General features: G+C 37.4%; 1 protein-coding gene across 1 annotated transcript in view; it reads right to left on the reverse strand.

Moving 5' to 3' along the window:
- Positions 1–11,943: 11,943 nt before the first annotated feature.
- The window catches only part of LOC133879454 (pentatricopeptide repeat-containing protein At4g18975, chloroplastic), a 29,751-nt gene continuing 25,123 nt past the window's right edge, over positions 11,944–16,571 (reverse strand). The window contains exon 6 of the mRNA XM_062318025.1: positions 11,944–13,121. Coding sequence (XP_062174009.1) covers positions 12,927–13,121 — 195 coding nt within the window. The 3' untranslated portion in view covers positions 11,944–12,926. The remainder of the gene's footprint in view (positions 13,122–16,571) is intronic.

Below are 16,571 nucleotides of genomic sequence, written 5' to 3' on the forward strand. Positions count from 1 at the left end.
AACCCAGTATAACGTCCGGACACTTTTCAGTTAGCAATATCCGTCCGGACGACGTGGCAAAACCGTCCGGACGCCCATCAATGTCAAGAAGCTTCGAACAGTTCAAGTTTGCATACGTTCGGACGTCATGGCAACATGTCCGGACGCTCTTCAGAGTTCTAGAAGAATCCTACTTTCAAGTGCATTCGTCCGGACAACGTGGCAATACCGTCCGGATGCCAGTCAGTGTTTGACAAGTAAAAAGATTTCCTTTGCAAACACATATATGGGAAGACAACTGCAATCGTCTGGACGTTAGGTCTACACCATCCGAACATTATCCTTAATAAGGCAAGACGTACAGAAGATTTGCAACCATCCAGACGAGTTTACACTGTCCGGACGCTCAGTCCTTATTATGAAAATTTCGTGCTGCAGAAGAGCAACCGTCCGGACGCAGCCCTATTCGGGAAAGAATATCAGCGAATTTGGAAAGCCGGTTGCATAGTTGTCCATCTGGACGCCCTCAGTTACTGTCCGGATGCCGCCTAGAGAAAATCGTATCAGACTCAATTTAGGTATTCTATAGCCTATAAACAGAGGCCTCTAGGCATGCATTATTTGCAGAATTCAGTATTGAATTTTTTATAGCTTATAGAGGGTATTTAGGGAGATATTGAAGATTTGCTAGCTCTCTAGCTATTGCCAGTGTGTGATTTGATCATCTGTAAAGTCTATCTTAGGGAAGAGCCCTAAGGTAAATGATTCCATTGAAGACCCCTTCAGGTAGGAGACTTGGTTGGGAGGCGTTCGTGTTGGGTTACACGTCAAAATTCAAGATACGACCACTGCATAAGAGTATGTGAGTGCTATTGCTTTGTAACTAGCTTTATCTTCTGAATAGTAGATATCCTAGGTTTGGCTACCCCAGAGTGATTTTTTTCTTAATTGAATTTCCACTTCGTCAAAAAAATATTTGTCTCCTTTAAATTCCACATTTAATATTTTGTTGTACACTGTTCACACACACACACACACACACACACACACACACACACACACACACACACACACACACAGAGTTAATTAGAAGTCATATTTTATTTTCAGATTTGACCATCTAATCTCACATCTAATAAATGTCCAAAGATCCTAATAAATGCAGGGATCTCCTTCTTCGGATGATTTGTGGTTTTTTGCTGGGTGCGCTTGACATAACCGTGAAGTTTCGAATACCAAGCAAGATGAATGCTTGACATTCCTCCTCATCCGAAGAGGTGTTCCTTTATCTGAACAGGAACTCCCTCATTCCGAGAAGGTCATGAGTAACAGGCCAGCCCAGCTTACTGGGCTCGATTGGGATGGGCCACTCTGAAGACCCATCCATAATTGGGGAAGGATAATTACCCAACAATGTGTAACATGTTTTAAGATGATTTCATGGCTAGGCGTATGAATATACTATTAGTCTTAATGGGAAATAGCCTATGTATATTTCTATCCGACTAGATTGCATAAGATGATTTAAATGATGTCAATGATTTTCATGCTTAGAGATGTTGGTATACTTGTGTTCCCGAAGTTGTGGAATGCTTGTATACGAGTGTAGCTGAGTCACATCTCTTCCCAATAAGAGACCGGAGTGTTACAACAGGCACTGCAAACGTCGATGAGGACCTTGTGGCGCTATACTTGAGATACTACGACTGAGGCTCTTCACATTGGTCATAGGTTGTCGGACCCAGAGAGTCCATATTTTGAATAGACATTTTGTATATAGCTTGTGTCGCATGTGACACGTGTTTTGTACTGTCATTCTTGATTTATACTAATATTTTGAGTAAGCCTTAAACAGATAGACTAATGTATGGCTTTGATGTTGTAATTAATACTTGTTAACTTTATGAGATTTAATTTCCACTCCATAGTTATTTGTTTATGATATATCAGGTACATATTGTGGAATGCGTACTTCGAGTTGGCTGGGTGACTAATCGTCATGTCATTGTGCAATCCATTTTGTAATAAAAAAGGGTTAAATACGTTTCACTCCCTGTGGTTTAACACCTTTATTTTTTTTCTCCTTGAGGTTAATTTCGTATCGCAGATGCTACTTTGGTTTTGGCGAAAGACGAAGATGGTACTTCCATCCAAACTTTTGTCAAAAAATTGACGGAAGTCCACTTTAGCGCCTCAACATCTCTTAAGTGTTGACACGTGTCCTATGCATTAAAAAAAAAAAAAAAACTTAAAAAAAAGTATTAAAAAAATTTTAAAAAATGAAAAAAAAAAAAAATAGAAGGGAGGTGGCTCGAGCCACCCCCATGGCCGGTTTGGGGGTGGTCGAACAACCACCATGGCCCAATGGGCGAGGTTCGGCCACGCCTAAAGAAAAAATGGGGGTGGCCGAAACCACCCCCAAAAGCCTTGGGGGTGGGTTCAGCCACCCCAGACCGATCTGGGGGGCTGAACCCACCCCTAGGCCAAATAGACAGAATGTCTCTCTCTCTTGTCTTCTTTGGGTTCTTCTACAAAACCCATGATCCACGAAGATCCAACCGTCCAAACTCAAATCCGTCTTCGGAAACGTGATCCTAGCACTCGGATCTACGTTTTCACCAATCGTTTTGAGATAAAACATTAAACTCGTGTTATTGAGATTTTGGGTTAAAACCTTGAAATATGAGTTTAATCTAGTGTTTTCTTTAGGTAATGGGTTACTTGGAACTTACTTGAAGCTACCCAAACCTTGGGTTTTGGTTTGGTGAAATTTTGGTAAGTTTTTCTCAAACCCTAACTTTTTGGTATTTAATTTTAGTAGTGTTTTATGTAATTAAACCTTAGTAAATGCTTATGAATTAATAATATTGTGATTTGGAGTAGTGTTTTGTGAATTGGGTTTAAGATTAGAAACCCTAATTTGATGGGTTAATATTATTGAGAAAATGTTACTGAGAAATAATTTATAAATTAGTTAAATATAACTTGGGGCTAATATTTAATATTATAGGTAATTTATTAAATGGTGATTTTAATATGTAACCCGTAGTAAATACTTTGGGTTAGTATTATTTGAGTTGTAGTTAGTATTTAGGATTTATGGGTAGATGTTTGGAACCCTTAAAATATTATTGGTTTTTCAACGGTTTAGCCTTGAGCGATTCAAGTGCTAATTAGGGTGTTAATTATTTAAAGTGCTAAATTGTACAATGTGTTATTCCACAGTAACGCATTGCAAGGTGGTGTCTAGGAGACCTAGTGCTTAAATCTGTGCAGCCAATGTGAGTATTCTACTCACTAAGAAACTACTATTTTTATATAATGTAGAATTGCAAAATATATATGTTGTTTTATAAATCCGAACCAACTGTATGTTGAATATATCTGTTTTGGATGATTTGAGAAATTTTGAGTATATTGAAATTATGATGATGTTTTGAAGTATGAATATGATATGTGGAGTTTGAATGAATGGTGTGACTGTATGATATGTTTGGGAATTTTGTAAACTGTGATTTCAGTGGAACATGAATGTGATTTTAGAGTGAATATAGAATTGGGAACATGATGCATTGCGTGCTTAATGGCACAACTTGGTTACTTGCGTGCTTAATTGTACAACCTTGAGTAAACAGACTCTATGTAATGTGAGTGAACGGACTCCATGTTAATGCGGGTGAAAGGACCCTATGTTAATGTGAGTGTACAGACTCTTATGTTACTTGAGTCACGGCTCATGATACTCGCATATGCATACATATATTGTGATGTAATGGAATGTGTTGCATGCCTTATATATAGTAGTTTTGCTAAACGTATTAGTTGCATGATTTAAAGGCATTGAGCTTTAATATACTTAGATTACTATGCTACTGGATTTGGGCAATGTAAGTGTCCTGCAGTAGGTAGGTGGAATGTCATTTGTTCATCAGTAAAGACGTGCTTGCATATTAGAGTCTCACTCTAGTGCTCACATGATCAACTGTTGTTCAAAGGTACGAAGCTGTAATGCACTCAACACGAAGTTACTCACATTTGGCAACGCTGTATATTTGTATTGCTGAGTAAGATGCCATTGATTTGTGCTTGATGTACTTAGATTACTACGTTACTGGATTTGGGTAATGTGTCTTGCAGTAGGTAGGTGGAATGTCATTTGTTCTTCAATAAAGACATGCTTGCATATTAGAGTTCCACTCTAATGCTCGCATGATTAGCTGTTGTTCAAAAGCACGAAGCTGTAATGTACTCGACACGAAGTTACTCACATTTGGCAACGCTGTGTCTTTGTACCATTGAGCCATCAATCATAAAAGTATTATAGTAGGTGAGAACGTGTGTAATTGTTTCCAACAACTGAACTTCTACATAATCTTAGCTACATAGTATACTTTAAACATTTTCTATTAGTAGGTGTTTGCTACATCAGCTATGGGGATTTTCAAATAAAGTTTATAAAATTGGTAGTTGATATAGTGTATGCAAGACTAGAAAAGAAAAGTTGGTTCTTTACGAAAACTCTGTGAATAGTATTCCTCTGAGGTCTTAGCGTAATTATTTATGCTAAGACAATGGGCTCATAATTCCACTTGTGCGGATGCGGCAACCCCCGCAACTGTGCAGACATTGATGCTTTGGTTGTAGGTTCTGCGGATATAAATACTAACTCGCCAACCTAGTGCATGGGATGCTATGATTGGAGCACATCGCGACAGTCATAAGTCACGGACTCATGGGTAGTCCGCATTTTGGGTATTTTATTTATGGCTCGTGTCCTATGTGGCATATGTATTTATTGAGCCTGTATTTTAGTATGTAATTAGTATAATATATTTTATAAACCTTAAATAGATAGACTTGTAAATGGCTCTTGTTGTTGGTAACAATTATGTATTAGATGTATTTTTGTTACTGATATGTGTTCTGCTGCACATTGATTATTATATTCCGCTGTTAGATGTAACTCTGTATATCAGGTACATGTTATGAAACGTGTACATTATGTTGGTTGAGCGACAAGTAGTCGTGTCACTGTGAGGTCCATTTTACGCTTTATGCATGTTTTCAAAAAAGAAAAAGAAAAAGAAAAGGGTCGTCACACCGAGGGATTTCTAGTATAAATACTCCTCCCAACTCACCATTCCTTCACTTTTACTTTTGCCTTCGAAAAATCACAGCTCTTCTGCACTTCCTTTTCTTCTCCGCAACCAAACATTTTCCTTCTCTGAAAATGTCTTCCTCTAGCAGTTCCTCACTCTGGCGACAAGATCTTCGAGGACGACTGCCTCGCCGCTTCTCCTGCCCTTAGTGGTGAGGTTCAGTTCGCCGAGATCCATCCCCAAGATGATGTCACGGCTACGACCGAGGTTCCCACCTGTGAAGATACCCTCCCCAACTTGGAGTATGTTTGTGGGCTCTGATCCATCTTCACGGCGTCGGACAAGAGAGAGAGAGAGAGAGAGAGAGAGAGAGAGAGAGAGAGAATGAGAGATGAGAGAATAGGCTGGCAGCGTGTGGGAGAGGAAATGAGAGAATAGAGATGAGAGAATTTTGTGGTTCTCTAACCCTAGAGTGAAATGAAGTCATTTCATATATATATATATATATATATATATATATATATATATATATATATATATATATATATATATATGCGGTTAGCAGTTAGATGGCGGTTATTTCAGCCCTAGTCGTGATGACAGCGTTTAATTTAAATATTCCAACATTCTTGATCACTTGGCCAATTGACTGCATAAAGAGTCATTACCCTTTCTTGAATTCAACTGGTAATCACATTAATTTATAGGGTAATTACCTTTTTCCTCCATCAACTACCAGTCATTGTCAACATGCCCCCATGAACTGACACATCGACCAAAAGAGAGCATCCAACTATCAACTTTACATACTTTGCCTCCCTCCGTCAGGGAATCCCGTTAACTTGGACAGAATATTTCATTTTTGGGCGTTAATTTTGGTTTAAAGACCAAAATGCCCTCCAACAGTAATTAATAAAAAAAAAATATTAAAATTAATATGTTTAAAAAAGTTGAGGGCATTTAAGTCTTTTTACGAATTAAATTGACGGAATGGGGCAAAGTATATAAAGTTGGTAGTTAGATGCTCTCTTTTGGTCGAGGTGTCAGTTCATGAGGCCATGTTGACAATGGCTGGTAGTTGATGGGGAAAAAGGTAATTACCCCTTAATTTATTGAATGATGTGTTAACATATTTAGCTACAATAATAATATTAAACAATTTAAATCTCGACTATAAAATGATTTTTCTCCGTTTCAATTGAGATATAAAGGATCGTTCTCCCAGATAAAGAGTCACATTAATAAACCATAACAAGTATTTCGTACTTAATCTAAACAAGTCGCTAATATCACAAAACCAACAACTTATCCAGACTGGTCTTTTTTTATCCAGACTAGAAGGTACGTTATGGACTATAAAATTTTCATTTCTCCATAAGTCAAATAGTCCCACCTAATTATTATTATTTATTTATTTTTAAAAAAATGGCAATCTATTTACTATAATCCCACTTATTGTGTATAAGGGAGATAAAAAGACCAAAAAATATTAAATGAACATTAATATATTTTCATGAGTTGTGATACTCTTCACATCTATTTCATCACTCATTTCATACCGATGACATTGCATAAGCTAAATAGAGGTGGAATAGTTTTTTTTTTTTTTTTTTTAGTGGTTATTCAATCCATGCCATGTCAACTGGTGTGGAATTAGTGTGATAGATAAAATAAATGTAAAAAATAGAATTATTCATTTTCATATAGAATAATTGTAACACCCTTATCCTACATTGGCTACATTGGGAAGATGAAGAGTAGTCCATATAGGGTGGTGGTTTATAAAAGATAGTCATGAGTGTTTAGTCTCACATTGCCTATTTACTAAATGAAACTGTGTTTTATAAGGGATTCTAAGGAAACTCCAAATTGACTAGTTTTTTTGAAATAATATCGCAGATACAGCTAACACTTTTCATTGAATAATGCTACATATCATCCCCTTGTCCTCCTTTTGTCACCCCAAAATTGATGTGGCTCTTAAAATCGTCATTGGATCAAAATCCAATGGTAATCTATCATAAATTCAATGGTAATTTTAAGAGCCACATCAATTTTGGGGTGACAAAAGGAGGACAATGGGATGATGTGTAGCATTACTCCTTTTCATTAGGTTGTTATAATAATGTTATTCTTCACATCTATTTATCACACTGGTTGACATGACGTGTTTTTTAAGTAGCTTATAATACCAACCACTTAAAGAAAACAAACGTGTAAGTCACTTAAAATACGTATTGTCAACCAATATAACATGAGTGTGATGCGTAACATTACTCTTTCATGTATCAAATATAAACATTTAAATAGCATCAATAAGACCTATTGAACATACATGCTCTTTATGTATCTTTTGTGCCCAGGTGGAGACCTATCAATGTTATTTTTTAGACAAGAGTGGAATACACCTCTTTTGAACAGGCTCAGATCTATTGCCATCTAAAACATTTTTTTTTCTTCTATTAAGCGAACCAACCAAAAAAAAAAAAAAAAACAGCTCCCAATTTTCGTAAAGAGCCATCTCTTTGGGCGAGCTTGTGTTAGTGGTGGGGTTAAATCCAAGTATCCAAATGTAACTTTGGGCGAGCTTGTGTTAGTGGTGGGGTTAAATCCAAGTATCCAAATGTAACGAGTAACTGTTTGTTCCAACCATTCAATATTGGAATCTTAACATGTGTCCTGAAAGTGAAACCGAAGCAAAATTAGTCTGTGTGATTTACTTGATTTGTAATAAGTTTTTTGTTGTATCAAAATGTTTTCAGAGCTCCTTGGAGTATACATAAATAACAAATTCTGTAAAAAAAACTTGACAAATTCAATTAGTGTGCAACATCAAGGTCAATAAAATCATGACACGTGTCACTCATAAGAAAAAATAAATAAATATAGAAAATTTATAAATATATGAAAAACTAAAAAAACAATTATTATTATTATTATTATTATTATTTTAAAAAAGTTAAGGGCATGAAGAAGGGAGTGGCTCGGCAGTCTCTAGTCAGCAACATGACTCTCGTTACATAGGGGCGGAGCCAGCTTTTAGACTTTAGGGGGGTCAAATTGAAAAAAAAAATTTGAGGGGGCCAAAACTAAAAAAAAAAAAATTAGGGGTAAAACTTAATTTTCTCCTTTTTTTTTTTTTGGGAAAAGCTTGGGGCTTGGGGGGGGCCATGGACCCCCCAAGCCTTCACCTAGCTACGCCCCTGTTGTTACATGACAAGCTTTCTTTTCGATATATCTGTACAAGCAATTACGGTTAGCGGTTATTGGCTCTAACCGCAACCACCTAAGACGGTTATTGAATTTTGACAGTCGCAACCGCTCTGCTTAGGCGAATAGCTATTATAAAAACCTATAATTTTTATATGTGGGCTTTTGGACTTTTTGGGTCGTTTTTTAGCCAGTTTTATATATTTTTAATAATAATAATAAGGGCTTATTATATAAGGGCTTTTGGACATTTTGGGTTGGTTTTTCCATATACAAATCCAAAACATTTGTACAAATCTAAATACAAATTCAAATATTAGTACAAATTCAAATCCAAACAAATTTCGAAACATGCAAATACCCATCTCTAATCCGGTTCAAAAGCAAGAGAATTTTCAGAGAAGAACAAATGGGTAACGAGCAAACAGAGAAGAAAATGATTGTGTGAATAATGTTGTTGCCCTTGCAGCTGTCAAATATGAAGCATATTCACCAAATAAAGATCCTGATGTGGTGCGATCCCAATTACGAAATGAAGACCTCAAGACCCAGCTACTCTCAATGAAGAAGGAAATATGAGGGAGAGAAAAAGTTTTGTTTAATAAATTAAATTAATACAATAAAGAAAAAGTAAAAAGTGATATTTTAATGGTATAAGAAAATATTAAGGGAAGCTATTGTATAAAGTATTGAAATAGGGAAGCAAAAAAATAGTTTGGTTCTCTAAAATTTAAAGAAAATTAATGAGAAGCTGCTGTGAATGCTCTTAGGAAATCCAAAACATTACAAAAACACCAACATTCCCAAAGAAGAATACCCATATACCAGATTGGAAAAAGTTTGCTGTGTTGGTTGGATTTTCATCTCTTGCATTCTTCTGTATGTTTTCAAAGCATCCACCACCATTCTGGCCTTGCAGAAAAAGTATATAGAAGAATTGAACTCGCTAACTATAGGAACCAAAAACTCGGCCAAATCTGATTTACTTGATGCATTTGCATTTGCATTTGCACTGCTTCTGAAGGTAAGCATCTCATCAGACAAATTTAAGACCAAATAAGCTATTCTACTTTGTTTTAGCAATGACTTCGCTTCTCTAAACATATTTTCCTAGTAGTAGGCTGCAAAGAGTGGCGAATAAGTAGTAAAGCCCATGGGAGCTCCAACTGCTTCCAAGTCATCCAAAATGTCATGAGCCATTTCAAGCCGACCTAGATTAATACAAGCACAAAAGCACTCTTTACGTTATAGAAGATGTTGGGACTGGTGTCCAAAACTTCAATTGCATTAATGTTGATTTTCTATAAATTGTAGAAATTGAACATTTGACATATATATTATTGTTTTACTACATGTACATATATATGTTTAAATATTTCATATGATATACATGTAAGGTCCCTAAGTTACATTGTATTTGACTAAGGTATGAATAATAAGATTATCACACAGAAGATCATAATCATAAGTCCTTATAATTTATAAAAGATTGTTCGTAGTCATAAATGGAACTAAAAACCCCTCTTTCCAATTTTTTTTTTTAAAATAAAAAATAAATTTTAATTACATAATAAAATTAAAAAAAATAAAATTAAGATGATTGGCGAAAATGCTGATGTGGCACTAGCAGATGTTGTAAAAATGGACGAAAAACTCACGGAGGGACTGGTTTCAAATTCACGAAAAACTAAAGGATCTGATGCAGAAAAAAAAAATGAGGGGGTTTTTTAAAAAATGCGCTCCGAGTCAGGGATTTATTATATATTTACCCTATTATTTATATAGAAAGGTAGGCGGTTAGTAGTTATTAACCGCCTTCCTCTACCCCTAAAATTGTTAAACGCCCTCCCTAAGCGGTTAGCGGTTTTTATAATTGCATTCAAAAGCGGTTATAAGCAGTTACGAGATGGTCATAACCGCCCTGTTTTTTCAGACCTATTTTCAAGACAATTCATGCCAGTAGAAGACGTTGGAACAGGCTTCTTGTTTGATTTGATTTTGTAGGGCAACGAGAAATCGGTTTCTTGAGACAACTATTCAGGTACCCATTTCTCATGCCAATGCCGGTGGAAGTCATGGGTACCAATTTCTCATCCTTGCAATTCTTTGTTTTGCATGACTTTTTTTCTTGAAAAATGTTATACTTTTCAAAATTTCTCTTCCAAATTAATTCCTCAAATGACATGTCACAATCTTATGAGATTGTGACATTTTCCAAAATAATAAATTACATAGGATTGTGACATATCATTTGGAGAATAAATTTGGAAGTGTAGCATTTCTCTTTTTTCTTTATTGTGGGTCATGTGCTAGGGGTGGCTCAATCACCCTCTGGCCCCTTCTTCCAGCCCTTACCTCATCCTCCTCCTCCTTTCTCCTTGGATGACAAATCCTTGAGGTTGCTCAACATACACATCTTCTTTCAACTCTCCATTTAAGAGGTTCGGACGGCCCAGAGGACACAGAGGTCAATAGGTTCCTGATCGCATAGAAGTCCGCCTATCTTTTGACAATAATAACTTATCAACCGGTGGCAGTGTGTTATCATATCATCTCGAACCTTTAAATTGAGTCTTTTCCATCTGTGTAAATTTTTAAAATCAATAATAATTTTACTATCATACTTGACACCTGTTTAGCTGTAAATACAATTGATTAGTGAGAGACTTCTTCATGTACAGGTTCTTCAACTTCTTCCTTCTTCTTCTTCTTTTAAATTACCTTTTAATTTTTTTTTTTTTTTAGTTTTAAATTTTTATATATTTTAAATTTTTAAATTTTTCTATTTTTAAATTTTTTTTTCTATGAGTGACACGTATTGTGATTTTATTGGCTCTAACGTGGCACATAGAATCCGTCAAGTCTTTTTTACGGAATTTGACAACAGAAAGTAATTTGTTATTTATGCTTACTTGAGGGATGTCTCAATACATTTTGATACCACAAATTGCTTATTGTAAATCAAGTAAACCATATAAATTGATTTTGTATTTTTCCCTAGTGTGTGTATATATAGCCATGATGTGAGTTATCCATATTCATAAATTATATAATTAATTTGATAAGCAATCTACTGCATTGTCACATCCTATCTTTGGGTTAAGATAATGACATGCCATTGATTCACTCTATAACTGATGTTTTCTTAAATCACTTAAGAATTAATAAGTTACCAAATTTGACATGTCTTGTACCTTTGGATAATAATAATAATAATAATAATAAAACTCAATATTGTGAAATGATTGTAGCAATGATAAATCACCTTTAGGTTAATCACATGTAACAACTTAATTTACCTTTGGTCATATTACCCATTAATAAATTCAATGCATGTATCATCCTCCATCACATGGTAATTTATTGGCATGTGGATAATACATGCTTATTAAACTTTTCATGTGGTCATGACAGTCAAATATATACACTTAGATTTCCGGCAGTGCAGCCTTTAGATGGCATTGGTAGAGAGCATGAAAAAGGAGAAATAGGAAAACTCTAATGCACCCTGGTGACGGACAAAACATCTGTCTATTCCAAAATTTGTGTTAGTTATGTAAGAGTGGTATCCCATTTTTCAGTCGAGAATATGGGCGTGCGTGTCTAAGGATTTGCAATTTTTTGTAGTGATTTGGGGCTAGAGCAGTTGCAAATGCACCTTTTGAGATATAATTCGAATGGTAGCAAATTTATTGGATGATGTATGCGGATCGGGAGAAATGGATTGAGTCGAAAAATTTGTCAATGGAAGTGAGATCCTTGTGACCACTGGTACATGTTCAAGATATCAGCAATCACTGTATACATGACCCTCAATTCAATATTTTAAACCCATCACATGATCTTGCACTATTTGGTCGCATGCTTAGTAATAAAAGATATCTTCCTTAATCGGGCATCATTTGTCGTATTATCAAACTATATGACCTAATCTTCTTGTCTCGAGGTTCATGTACTTACGGTCTGTAAAGTAATTCATGTTTTGAAGCAAAGCAATACCCAAGTTCAAACAGTACCATGAAGCATTTAAAATTCTTACACTTGTCTCGGAATCTCAAGAAGTATGAAACTCGCTAGTTCCATTGCGAGCAGCAAAATCTGTAACTTTTAGGCGCTGGAGAATGTGAAGCACTAGAAGAGCTGTCAAGCGAAACAAGAAAAATTATCAGCATAAGAAAACCACGAAACAACTGTTTACTGGCTAATTGAATAGGGTTCTTCACTTCTCTTCCAACTTTAAGCTCTGAATCTTTGTTTTGGTTGCTTGGCTTAACAGCCCTTCCAATAATATTAGAATTACAGGCGGTGGAAAATTGTTCTCTCAACCATATCAGACTGCGGATTGACAATTATGACAACGTGATCCGACTCAAGGGAACGACCGCTTAAGCATGAACCTCCAAACATTGTGTTTTTGTTTTTAAGTTGCCAAAGTTAGCGTCTTTGTCAGAAGGGCTTCAAAGATTTTCCAACACTTTACACACAAATACTATTGGACATTGTCTCAATTTCTCCGCATTGCCAGGGTGGCTATCTGATCTTGCGCCATGTCAAAAATTGATAATTTCCAATTGCTGTAAATTGTAGTCTCTGAAGGAAGGGATGCATCGCCTCAAACATGGTCTACAAGGCCTTACCTTATTTCTTCTTTTTCTTGGGTGGGGCTTTCCTACGTGTCCTGAGGGATGCATCTTCAGTGAAAAGATCATTGTACTTCTGCAGCACCCTCTCTTTTTCTTCAAGTAAGCCCAAAATCTCATATGCATCTGCCACTTTCTGCACTATCGATTTCTCTGGAGGCTTTCGATCAAAAGCTTCCAAGTCCTTGAAGAGCTTTCATATGCAAGCATGAAAACAATACATCAGTCTTGCATGATAGAAGGCGTAGTTGATTCTTAGCAATTTATTCAATAGAAGAAACAAAAACTACTCCAAGATCAACTTAGTAAGTCCACAAAGCACACTACATCTTAAAATGTATATAACTGTGTAAGCTGATAGTAGCTAAACGTTCAACTATTTCCTTCACTTCTGCCAATGGTGACAGTATCATTCATATCTTCTTATTAATTACAGTTTAGTAAATATATAGCTTTCATTTGGGGCTTTACTTGGTGAAACAGAATGGGAAGGATGGAAAATGATGGTTGGATTGGTACTTTTCCATTTCTTGGAATGAAGGAAAAAGAGGACCAAAAAAGAAAAAAGAACAGGTGTTTTGCACCGAGTCCATGTACCCTTATCTTCTCAAAAATGGGAAGAAAGTATTGGAAAAAGGGGAAATGATAAGAGACATATGTTTTTACATATTTGTCCACTGGTTAAGTTGTACATTAATCCACTCCTTACCTTTTACATTTTATCCCTCCTAACAAGCACATCAACGTCAAAGCAATATCCTTTACTTCCCCCCACTGTTCTTGTTTTGGCCTTTTGTATGTGTTTGTGAGGGCGGGGGTTTAATATATGTAAGGCGGAAACCCGTGCAACAATGGTAGCAGTTTGATACTAGAGGTCAGTAATAGGAGACTGAGAGGAAAGAGAGATGGAGGAAAAGTAAATTTTGAAAAGCTGAACTGAAATTCAGCTCATAACATCTTCAGAAATAAATATGTGGGTGGAAGGAGGAACTTATGTGGGGTTGGGGGTGCTTAAAAGAGAGGAATGAGAGAAAAATTAGAGAGGAACATGAAAAATGGAACCAAAGAAAAGATAGCAAGCGGTGCTGGTGCTCCCTGCACCAGCACTGCATGCTCATGTCGCAGCTCCCACTGCTGCTACCATTTGCACTGCCACAGCTTACCACAGCAGCCGTGGGACTTGACCCGGTCATCAGCAATCAAAGACGACAACGCTTCAGAGATGTCCTTGATGTTCTTGTCCAGGCTGAGCTTGAGCTCGAGCACGTTGAAGTCACAGTCCTTGTTGTCGGCGCCATCCTCATAGGTCTGCAAACAGTCCCTTGGTCAGGCCCTTCTCGCCATCGATGAACTCGCCATAGGTCTGGAACACCTCGTCAAGAATGGCACCGATTTGCTTTGCTGAACTTGACCCTCAGATTCACCGCCACCACTAGCATCAACATTTACTCATTGTTGACCCCTCCATCGCGGTTGGCTTCGCTTTGAGAGGGTCTTTCAAAGATATAGGTATCTAGAAGATAATGGGTTCAAGGGGGAAGTGTTTTTCCTCTCATTTCATTTAGCACCAGTCTAAAACGGTGCATGTAATTCCAATACAGGGCTTACACAATCACAAAAAATGCCTCTAAGTCACAGGCCAGGCACGTGTGACGGTTTCCGTTAAATTTAACGTCCAAATTTGACTCATGGACCTACTCAAAACAAAGTGATAGTTTGGAAGAACGAGTTGCAGTGAGTCATAGTTTATAGATGTAAGTGCAAATAGGGTGTTAGTTTGGAGACAAAGTGTAATTAACCCTAAATATATATATTGAAGCATAATGTAAGTTTTTATTGTACATGTTGAGTAGATGTGGCTTTGGGGAGAAATGGGTCTCATGGATATCACATTGAATTTCCTCAGTGCGCTTCTCTGTTTTGGTCAATGGCTCGCCATTCACGTGGGCTAAGACAGGACGATCCTCTATCTCCCCTTCTGTTTGTAGGGGTCATGGAAGCCTTGAGTAAAATGGTTACTACTACTGTAGACAAGGGTCTTCTATCAGGCTTCTCTATGGGGTTTAGGCTCCCCGTGGTTAGCATCTCTCATTTGCTATTCGTGGGGTGATACTTTGGTTTTTTGTAGGGTCAACCTTGATCATCTTCGCTATCTGCGTGTCCTCTTACTTTTGTTTTGAAGCTATTTCTGGCTTAAAGATAAATCTGGCCCAATCTGTTTTGGTTCATGAGGGTAATGTCGATAACGTGGTTGAGCTAGCTGACATCTTGAGTTGCAAGACTTCCTCTCCGCCACTGAAATATCTCGGCATGCCCATTGGGGCTTCTTACAAGGCAAAGTCTATATGGGATGGCATTGTGGAGAAGATGGAGCGTCGGTTGGCTAGCTCGAAAATGATGTATTTGTCTAAAGGCAGCAAGGTCACCCTTATTAAAAGCTCTCTTTCCAATCTGCCTACATACTACTTGTCTCTTTTTCCCATTCCTGCTTGTGTGGCCAATCGTATTGAGAAGCTTCAACGAGACTTTTTATGGGGAGGGATAGGCAAAGAATTTAAATATCACCTGGCTAACTAGGCCAAGGATTGTTCTCCGATTTCTAAGGGAGGGTTGGAGGATCAGAAATTTGAGGATGTTAAGCTGTGATCTCCTAGGCAAATGGTTGTGGTGATATGTGATTAAGAGATATGCGTGGTGGAGAGTAGTGGTGGACTCCAAATATGACAGTTCTTGGGGTGGGTGGTGTTCTCCTGAGCCAATAGGAGCCTTTCAGGTGGGGGTGTGGAAGTTCATCAGAAAAGGTTGGGATTCTTTCTCTAGCTTTACTAGATTTGTTGTGGAGGACAGTTCCAGGATCGGCTTTTGGCATGATTTGTGGTGTGGGAACACGACCCTTAAGGTAGCTTTCCCAACCCAATATGATATTGCTCGAGTGCTGTTGCGGACAATTTGGAGTTCTTGGATGGTGCCAACCAGTAGAACGCGAGCTTTTCTAGAGGCACACCATTGGGAGGTGGATGTTTTTGCTTCTTTTCTCTAGGCACTGCATTATGTTAGAGTGCGAAGAGACAAGGAAGACAAGTTATGGTGGATCCCCTCCAAAAAAGGTTTGTTCAAGGTCAAGTCCTTCTTTTGCTCCTTGGCCTGTTCTGGAGGTAGCCGCTTCCCCTGGAAAAGTGTGTAGCGCACTCAAGCTTCTTCAATGGTGGTTTTTTCGCGTGGTCAGCGGCTCTTGGCAAGATTCTTACCTTGGATAATCTCAGGAAGTGGCATGTGATCGTGATAAACATATGCTACATGTGTAAGAAGATTGGTGTGAGACCGTGGATTATCTTCTTCTTCACTGCGACGTGGCTTCTGCTTTGTGGAGTTCTCTCTTCAGTCGCTTCCGGTTGTCCTAGGTTATGCCCAGACGGGTTATAGACTTGCTTGCTTCTTGGTGGTCCTCTAGAAGGCTAATGAGTGTTGCGCTGTGGAAAATGATGCCAATTTGCCTCTTTTGGTGCTTATGGAGAGAAATGAATAATAAAAGCTTTGGGGATTTGGAAAGTTCCTTGAAGGAGATTTTATCCTCTTTCTACCATACAATGTACCTTTGGTCTTCGGCCTATATGTACCCTTTGTCTTTTAGCTTTGATGTCTT

This window comes from Alnus glutinosa, chromosome 10 (assembly GCF_958979055.1).
Source record: "Alnus glutinosa chromosome 10, dhAlnGlut1.1, whole genome shotgun sequence".
Taxonomy (NCBI): domain Eukaryota; kingdom Viridiplantae; phylum Streptophyta; class Magnoliopsida; order Fagales; family Betulaceae; genus Alnus; species Alnus glutinosa.